The 9,737-nt window shown below is 39.2% G+C and overlaps 1 protein-coding gene across 1 annotated transcript in view; it reads right to left on the reverse strand.

Annotated features, from left to right (window-relative positions):
* Cyyr1 (cysteine and tyrosine rich 1) overlaps nucleotides 1-6,076 on the reverse strand; it is a 117,094-nt gene extending 111,018 nt beyond the window's left edge. Inside the window, exons 1-2 of the mRNA XM_026396169.2 lie at nucleotides 5,664-6,076; nucleotides 565-667 (exon numbers count right to left, since the gene is read on the reverse strand). Coding sequence (XP_026251954.1) covers nucleotides 565-667; nucleotides 5,664-5,736 — 176 coding nt within the window. The 5' untranslated portion in view covers nucleotides 5,737-6,076. The remainder of the gene's footprint in view (nucleotides 1-564; nucleotides 668-5,663) is intronic.
* Between the last annotated feature and the right edge of the window lie 3,661 nt (nucleotides 6,077-9,737).

Below are 9,737 nucleotides of genomic sequence, written 5' to 3' on the forward strand. Positions count from 1 at the left end.
TCCAGTAAAGATTTTATGCTAATAACCAATTGTATTATGTTTCTCATCTACCATTTTGAGGCAGCTTTACAATAAAATGTACCAACTGTAAATGGATAGTTCCAAGCACTGACTTATGTATAGTCATTTAATATACCACAGCATGGTGTGAAACATCCCCATCACACCAAAAGTTCCCACATGGGCCAGGTGTGGTGTGCATACTTGGAATTCCAGCAATTTGGGAGGCTGAGGCAGGAGGTTGGCAAGTTAAAGACCAGCCTCAGCAACTTAGGTAGACCCTATCTCAAAATAAAAAATAAAGTAAAATAAAAAGGGCTGGGTAGAAAGCTCAGTGGTGGAGTGCACCTGTGTTTAATCACCAGTTCCACAAAAAAATTAATAAATTTAAAAGATTTTTTTTAAAGGGCTGGGATGTAACTCAGTGGTAAAATGCACCTGGGTTCAATCCCCAGTATCAAAATAAGCAACTGATCTTAACTTTTTTAAGCCGTATCTTTAATTTAGTACGCTTGAAAACATAACCCAACAACATCAATATTGCCAAATGTGAGCAGTACTCACGAGAGAATGTTCCCAATGTAGGCATAGTAGGAGCAGCAGTAGGGCGTGGTCCCATCGCAGCAATAGGATCTGCAGTCTTTGCCACACTGAGCAAGGCAATCCTCTAAACAACAGAAACCACAAAAGCAGTTAGGGTTGTGAAATCAAATTCATATCTTAGTAGGTCAACAATCACTTTTTCAGTACACTTGTATCTTCACGGTCATGCTGTGAATCCCATAACATGTGCAAGAGTCTAAACTAGCCTTTCTTAATAGTCACACTCCGGGCTATTAAAGGCCAAGACCATTCTTGAATCTCCTGCACTAAGCACAATCATTGGTAGGGGGTGTTGATTTACTGAGATAATGAAGGGAGAAATTAATGAATGAGCCAACTAATCAGCCATTCCATTTGTCAACAGAGTTCTTACGTTTTTAATTGATGGTTTTCTGATTTTAGGATGTTACATTCTCATCCTCAATTAATGGAAAGTGTTTCTGAAAGGGGTCACACCAAAAGAGTGACAATTTAAAACCAATGTATGACTGACATGACAATGCATTATATGTTTTTCCTTTAACACCTATTTTTACCCTCATAATTACAGTTTGCATACATACAGCAAAACACAAATGAGATGGAAGGTGATGAGTTAGTTAGACAAAGAGTTCACTCAGATAATTAATTTGTGAATAATTAATAGTTTAATATCACAGGGAAGAACTCATAAGTTTTGAAACATCAAGTATAAAGTGGAAAAGGGTGTTTGGGGATTAAAAGAATATGTGGGAGTCAACAAAACTAAATTGCTACTTTTTCAATGTATTCTTCAATAAGTAAAATTTATATCAGAAATATTGAGTACAAATCGCACTAGCTTTTGAAATTCTTTATTCTACCAAAGTGATTTATATCCAACAGTTTAAGATTATCACTGAGTTATAACCAGTAAAATATAATGGATGTGTGAATTTCAGGTATATGATTAGAAAAACATTAAATACTCTGATAATTTAAGTTATGTGTTCAAGAATCAAGAAATGAGTCATTTTCAACTCAATCCTTGAAGATAACATTATTATATAAATTATACAAAATTTTTGTGTTCCTAAGAGTTATAACATTTAAAGTATAAAGCATTATATTTTTGTCTACACATCCCTGTATTCATTTATCTAGAAAAGAAAGTTTAGACTGGTTTTAAACCCCTCTTTGCTAAAATAGTTCTTTACAAAGGGACGTGTTCAGGTCTCAAAGCTCATCTGCCTTCATTAATAATGCATGAATTTTGTAGAACAAGTAAGAAAGTTCATATTATCTTTCCCTCAATTTTATTTCTACATTACAGATTAATAATTATGAACCTTGAGGTTTTCAGTAACTCTACTGAAATCCACTCTTAAATTTCAAAGAAAGAAACACAGTATTATTTATATCCAAGGGAGAAGCTCATGTATTAACCATCACTATTTTTTGCAAAGGATGTCACACATTCTTAAGAATATTTTTTGTCATTGTAGATGGACATAATGCCTTTATTTTATTTGTTTATTTTTATGTGGTGCTAAAGATTGAACCCAGTGCCTCACACAAGCTAGGCAAGCACTCTGCCACTGAGCTACAGCTCCAGTCCCCATGGATACCACACTTTTCGAGACTACTTATTTTATAATTTTCTCCATGAGTTTTCTGTAGCTCTCATTTTTAGGCCTGTTCAATTTGTTGAAAATTTTAGACTTGTCAATTATCGCTGGACTTAGCAGGAATACATTGCTTCATGTTCTTTAAAACCACTAAAATCAAGAGACAGCCAAGTCCTCACTATTTTGTCAGAGGAAGATACCAATATGTAAGAAAATTCACAGGTGCCTTTTGAATAATGCCCAGAGCAGTGAAACCCTCTAAAATTCTCCATGAATATCAAAGATTCAATTACTAACATTGCACTCCAATTACTACTATCATAAGAACATGGTGTTATCAATATATTTTGATCCAACATTACAGGAAACCAAGCCCAAAATCTTGTAGCCAAGAAACTGGACTATACCTGCAGTAAACATCTAGATCATGTCACACATTGTCCATTATTTTTATGGCATTTTCCAGTACTCTTGTCTATTTCCCAGAATTAAGCTACTACTGAAAAGGGCAAATACAGTCACAATCATGACCTTGCGTAACTGAGTTTTCAATCATACCTTAAAGCTCATTTTGTGATGTTAATTGCTTTCTCTGGCTGATTGTGAGGATAATTTTATGAAGATCCGACTCTGGACTGTACAGGGTCATTTTCTCACTTGTGAGAGAATGGAATACTCCAATTGTCCTTGGAAGATAAATAATATCACTTCTAATATCCAAGTTAATATCCCTGAAAATTAGCCAGTTCAAACTTTCTTCAAAGGTTTTTTAATTAAAGGCATGATGTGGAAGAAGGTTCCCCTACTCACCCTGCACCCCTCCTTAAGGAATGTGCAGTACAGGAAAAGCCATATCTGGCTTGAAGCACTTGCTTGCAAATGGCATTTGCAAGCTATAGCTAAGGACAAGAGAGGAAGGAAAGGGAGGGGATAGAAGGCACTGGCTGTGGCCCAGAAGGTAAAACCTTGACCAAATCCTGTCTTTGTAGCCTGCTGTGGGAGTTGGACAATAATATAAACACTACAGTGGGTATCTTTCCAAAGGTGACCTGAGGGTAAACCATGATAATTCAGGTATAGAAACCTTGCTGTTATTTGCAAAACCACATGGAATATGGATTTTTTTTTTTTGGAGGAGGGGGGAGGAGACACCAAGGATAAAACTCAGGGGCACTTGACCACTGAGCCACATCCCCAGTCCTATTTTGTATTTTATTTAGAGATGGGGTCTCACTGAGTTGCTTAGTGTCTCTCCATTGGTGAGGCTGGCTTTGAACTCGAGACCTTCCTGCCTCAGCCTCCCGAGCCTCTGGGATTACAGGTGTGCGCCACCATGCCGGCCTTGGAAGGTGGAGTTCAATGCATTCATTTTGCAGAAAATAATTCAGAAGATAAGTGGTTTGTCTACTTTGGTTTTTGTCCCAAGAAACTGGTAATTTACCACACTGTTTGAATATTTTTCTTTCTGTGGTTTTCTGGCATCTAGCCCCAACAGACACTTCCAATTTTATATCTTAGTTCTAACCAAATGGAATTATCCATCATTGAACATATCCAGTTCATTGTTTATGCCTTTGTTCCCACTATATGCCCTAACCCATCTCCTTTTGTCTGGGGTTTCTCTATTCTTTGAAGATCTTGCCCAGAAAAAATTCAGAGCATGACCTGTGCTTATTTTCCAATAAATAGGGCAAGCTTAAAAAGGCATTGAAATAAGAATTTCAGGAATCATCACCAAAGAACTCATTAACTAAATATTTCTTATGAAAGACAACCTAGTACCAGCTTGCAATTACTTCGTAGTTTACTAGGTAGATTGAGAATCAGAGAAACAGAAGGAGTGACAGCTATCCATAGGAAGCGACCTTGCAGCCGGCCAGCCTTGCTGGTTTCCTGAGTCCTGGGGAACTGGAGACCTAGCATTGAGAAAAGTAGAGGAAGAGGACAGGGGTGCAAAGTAGAAACTTTCAGTCCACCAAGGGCATAAAATACACACAAGAATAAGAAAAACCTGGTTCAGTGAAGTGGCTGAGTAAGGGCAAGCAAGGATTAAGCAAATTTCATGTGTTTATTATTTTCGTATTTTTATTTTCTTTTGATAAGCAGAGGAGGAGAAAGAATCATCATTGCTTCCAATGAACTAATAAAGAGATTTTTAAATAAAACTAACATGAGTGCAATTGATACTCCATCAAATATGGAAAGCCTCATAGGATTTAAATAAAATGAATATTGCAATCAGATTAAAATGTTAGATTCATAGAAGTAGACTTTTCTACTTCTATGAATTTCTATATTAGAAAGTCAGCATTTCCCCTACAATAAAACAAGTTTTGCATTTTAATAAACAGATCAAAAATTTCTATTAAAGTTATTCTGACTCCTTTCTGTCAAAGTTGGATAAGGAATTCAATTCCCTTGGTTCTCAGGTAACAAAGTAGAAGAGCATCTTCATTCCAATGACAGAATTTTTTAAATCTTAAAAGGTAAATTGCAATGTTATTCATACACTTAGCATTTCAAGGTCATGGGTAAGACTGTGATTTTTGTCATAGGAACTTAGAGACATGAAAACATTTTACAAAGAACTTGCTTTTTGCTGGCACAGTTTTGTGAACCAAACAGATGCAAGGACCACATATGTAATTAACTTTCTACTTGAATAACCAATGAAAGGCCATTTAGGGCTCTGTATCAATCACAAAACAAGAAAACCCACTTTGCTTCATTAATTATTTGCAATTCTCACTAAGAGTAAATGGAAGGAGGAAAATGAGATGCTCTTCACGTACAAGTGCTTAACCACATCAAAGAAAACAGATTAGACTCTGGGTGAATTCGTGCCTCTCAAAAATTGTATGTTTAAGTCAGAGCATTCAATTGTCTAGCTTTCAATACTTGTGACTCTCCTAAAGAGCAAAAGCAAAAGTGTAAGGCTTTTTATTTCTAACAGAAAAAAAAAAAAAAACCGAAATATTTAGAAAGTGGGAGATAGAAGGGGCCATGAGTTACCCATAACAAAATGGGAAATTCACCAAATTCCACTATTTTTAAATTTAGCAGTACTTCTTTGCTTCAGATGCTTTTTTGAAAGTGATTTCCCATTACCCCTTAGTCCCCGCCATCGCCCCAGATTTCCCTTGAATCCTTGATACATTTTGTCCTGCTTAGAGTGAAATCCCCTAAGTACCGGCATGTGGATTCCAAGTTGCTTGGCAGAGAGAAAAAAAGAGGGGGAAAAAAGCAAACTAGAAAAGTTAAAGAAAAAAAAAAAAAATCAAAAATACAAAAACAAAAGGCCGAGCAGAGGGCTCAAGCGAGCTGGTTCCTGCTGTCGCCTGGCGGGGACTCCACCAGCTCTGCTGGCTACAAAGGTCCTTTTCTGTCCTGCCCAGCCGGCGTCTGCCCAGACGGCGACCTGACCACAGTCCCTAGACCCCTGACCTTCTCCCGCCGCCTGACCTTCTCACTGACCTGCGTACACAAAAAGCAGGACCAACTTCGGAAGCAAGACCCCTGGATGCCCGGGCAGCCTCAGGGCGTCCATCCAAGCCGGTGGCCCGAGACTGCGCGCCAGGACGGACAGACGGACGGACGGTGTGGACCGAGGCTGGAGTTCCAGGAGCGCGCGGTACCGGAGGGCGCGGGAGGATGGAGTGCGGTCAGACGGAGAGAGCAGTGCTCCTGAGAGCCCGGCCGAGCGGGGACCTGGCCATGGCCCGGCCAACCTCCGAGGAGAGCTTGTCCGCGCGTGGCACCACGTGAGAGGTGCTGGCTCCGGGCTGGGGCGCGGCGGCGAGGACCCGACGCGCTGGGGGCTGAGGACTCTTTGTCCCTCCCCACTGCACTTGAGGAAGGCGGCCGTTCTGGCGTCAGGGCCACCCAGGCTCACATTTCATCTCCGCGGGTGGCACTAACAGGGGGCAGAGGGCGGGGTGGCGCGACTCCTCCCCACGATGCTGTCTGTGCTTCCTTCTGTAGAGTGACTGACGACACGGCCTGGTCCTGAAGGAACTTTTTCTAACCCTCTGCCTGGGCTGTTGCTATGGTGTTTGACCAGCTCCTTTTCCTCTCTGCCCTCTAGCACTATTCTGTCCTTCATAAGCAATAGATAAAGAACATTACATTTTTTATCTCTAAACAAATGAAGAGAATTTTTCAGGGTTGAAGCTAATTGTACAAAGAATGAGAGTAAAGAAAATCCAGAATTGGAAAGTACAGAGACTGTCTGGTATCTTTGCTGAAAGCTGATAAAATGTTTTATTTATTAAATACACAATGAAAGCATGCCAGTCGAGCAAGGGAAAGCAAAACAAAACAAGAATGTACACACTCATCACAATTGTTGAACGATATTCTGGAGTTACTGGCCTATGCAATTAGAAAAGAGAAAGGAAAAAAAAATTTTTTTTTCCTGGATTGGAAGCAAAATTATTATCAAATGAGATGGATATGTGAAAATCAAAGGGAACCAACTCTAAAGCTCTCATCTAAAAAAATAAATTTTTCTTTCTTGCAAATAAAAATTATCAAAGGCTCAGTGTTATGAAGAAAGGAGGAAAAATGGGGGAACAAGTAGAGATACTTCTCTTAGCTAACAGATATTAAGGCTCCCTAAACTATTCTATAAATTTGAGAACAAAACTATCTCGATAAAAACAATACCAACATGTTTCTTTTTTTTTTCCCCAAGCCAATTTGATCTTAAAGTTTGTGTGGAAAGTAAACATGTAAAAAAATTATATATATGTATATATATATATATATATATATATATATGAAGAATGAATGGGACTAGCTTCAGCAGATATTGAATATCTATGTATTATAATATCACAATAATTAAAACAGTTTAGATTAGCCATTGAGATACATAGGCTCAATGGCAGAGAATAAAGAAACTAACCACATACAACAATTCAATTTATGATAAAACAGTGTAATAGCAGGGGAAATGACTTTACTTTGTTACTCAATAAATTAAGTTGGTACATGCATAGGCGTTTTGGAGCTTTATCTTCTTCCATTAAAGTCAATTCCACAATGAATTAAATATTTAAGCTTTTTACACATGCTGACAAGAAAATTTTAGATAAAATAAATAATAACATTCAAGGAATTATGAAACAGGAGAGTCTTTTCTAAAAATTCCCCAAATTCAGAAACCATAAAAGACAATATTGACCAATTTGACTAAATAAGAATTAAGAATTTCTTTTTTTTTTTTTTTAGAGAGAGAGAGAGAGAGAGAGAATTTTTAGTATTTATTTTTTAGTTCTCGGCGGACACAACATCTTTGTTGGTATGTGGTGCTGAGGATCAAACCCAGGCCGCACGCACGCCAGGCGAGCGCGCTACCGCTGAGCCACATCTCCAGCCCAGAATTAAGACTTTCTGTATGTGACTCCTTAAGCATTTGACTGGTAAAAATATTTGCAATGCATACAATGAACACATCTGATCTTTTACTACTTAAGGAGCTTAAAATCAATAAGAAAAAGTACAACAATCCATTGAAAACCAAGAAGCAAAAGAAAAATCAACAATAGAAACTTAAATTTAACAGACCTTCTATTAAAATGTGTTTGTGTGTGCGTGTGTGTGTGTGTGTGTGCGTGCACGCATGCACTTTTGTTAATTATGAGCAAAAGCTCACATGTGAGACAGTGAAAGAAGGTTTAGAGATGAAATGAGAACCTTAACCCAATCAGTGAATTAATTCCCTGTTAAGGATTAACTCAGTGGTAACTGGAAGCAGGTAGGGTGTGGCTGGAGGAGGTGGGGTTTACCTTTTGTCCTGGTGAGGAGAGCTCTCTTTCTGTGCTCCCTGGTCTTCGTGTTCTGAGCCACTTCCCTCTGCCACACTCTTCTGCCATGATATTCTGCCTCACCTTGAGCCCTGAGGAATGGAATCGACCATCTATGGAGTGAGACCTCTGAAACTGTGAGCCCCCAAATAAACTTTTTCTCTTCTAATTGTTCTTGTCAGGTCTTTTGGTCACAGTGGCAAAAAAAAGCTGACTCAAACAGAAATTGGTACGGAGAAATGGGGGCATTGCTTTGACTAACCTGATCATGTAGCTCAGAAGCTTTCTGAAGTTTGTGGGAGGAATTTTGAAAAGTTCAGACAAGCAAGCTTGAAAAGGTTTAGTTCTGGTAGGAGCTCAGAAGACCAGAATGCTGATGGGACTGTGGATACTCAATGGTGGGCTTGTGGGCTGTCAGAGGAAAAGGAAGACAACTATTGATAACTTGACCAGGGGGCATTCATGTTATGTTCTAACTAAGAAGCTGTCTACATTCTACCCAAGTCCTAAGACTTTGTTAGGCTGAATTTAAAGGTGAGGTGTTTCTTAATCAGGTGGAAGAAATGTCTAGGCAGCATAGCATTCAGAAAGCAGCATGGATATTACTGGCAGCTTTCAGCAAGTTTATTATGATAATCAGGAACAGAAAGATTTGAAAAATTTGCAGTTCCCACCAGAAAACTGTGAGTAAAACTAGGACGATGGAATATGTGGTTGTTATAGACATTATAACCACTAACAAATCTCCAAAAACTTTGCAGAGAGACAATTAGAAAGATTAGATCTTGGCAAGATCACACCAATCTCAGGCTCAAGGGAAAAAAAGTAAAAATTCCTTTGAGATAAGTAGGGCACCTGCTTGCACAGGGTGGCCTAGGAAGTTGCTTCCCCATCCTCAGTCACCCAGGTACTGAAAGACTACTGCAGCTGTGGTCAATGGAAGCTTGGCTCTTGCTCAAGATTGCATCAGGCCTTGGTGACAACCACGTGGTACTGGTTCTACAGTAAGACAGAATGATGGGATTAAAGGGTCATGGAGGCTTCCACCATGATTTCAAAGGAAGGCCTAGGAGGCCAGGCAGTGTTCCAGGGTCAGAGTCCCTGCAGGCTGCTCCTAGAGGGTGATGCATGGAGTTGTGAGGAGAAAACCAAAGCTGCAGTGGAGATCCCCAAGATTAAGAAATGCCAATAATGTGGAACACCTGCTGAGGAAAGTTTCAGAAATTGAGCAGAGATGTCTCCACAGAGAGGCCACGTGGGCTGCAACCAGCCAAGCTGTAGAGATGGAACTGCACAAGCCCTCTGGAAACATCATAATGCTTTGTGCCCAAGATGCTGGATGTGGAGCTGTAGGACTTATTTGCCCACTGGATTTTGGACTTGCTTTGGTCCCATTCCTTCTTTCAAAGCCCATATTTCTCCCTTGTGGAATAGAAATTTTTACTCTGTGCCTTTATATTAGGATGTATGTAACTTAATTTTGAGTTTTTACAAGAGTTCACACAGTGAGTTTGCCTTGAATCTCAGAGGAGACTTTGGACTTGGACTCTCCGACAATGCTAAAACTCCTAAGATTATGGCAACTCTTGGAAATGGACTATATGTACTTTGCATTGTGAGATGGACATGAACTTTTTTGGGATCAAGGGGTAGAACGTTATAGTTTATATATGAGGTGTCTAGCAAAAGCTCATGTGTGAAACAATGTAAGAAAGCTTAGAGATGAATGATAGGGTTATAA

The sequence above is a fragment of the Urocitellus parryii genome, chromosome 2 (assembly GCF_045843805.1).
Source record: "Urocitellus parryii isolate mUroPar1 chromosome 2, mUroPar1.hap1, whole genome shotgun sequence".
Taxonomy (NCBI): domain Eukaryota; kingdom Metazoa; phylum Chordata; class Mammalia; order Rodentia; family Sciuridae; genus Urocitellus; species Urocitellus parryii.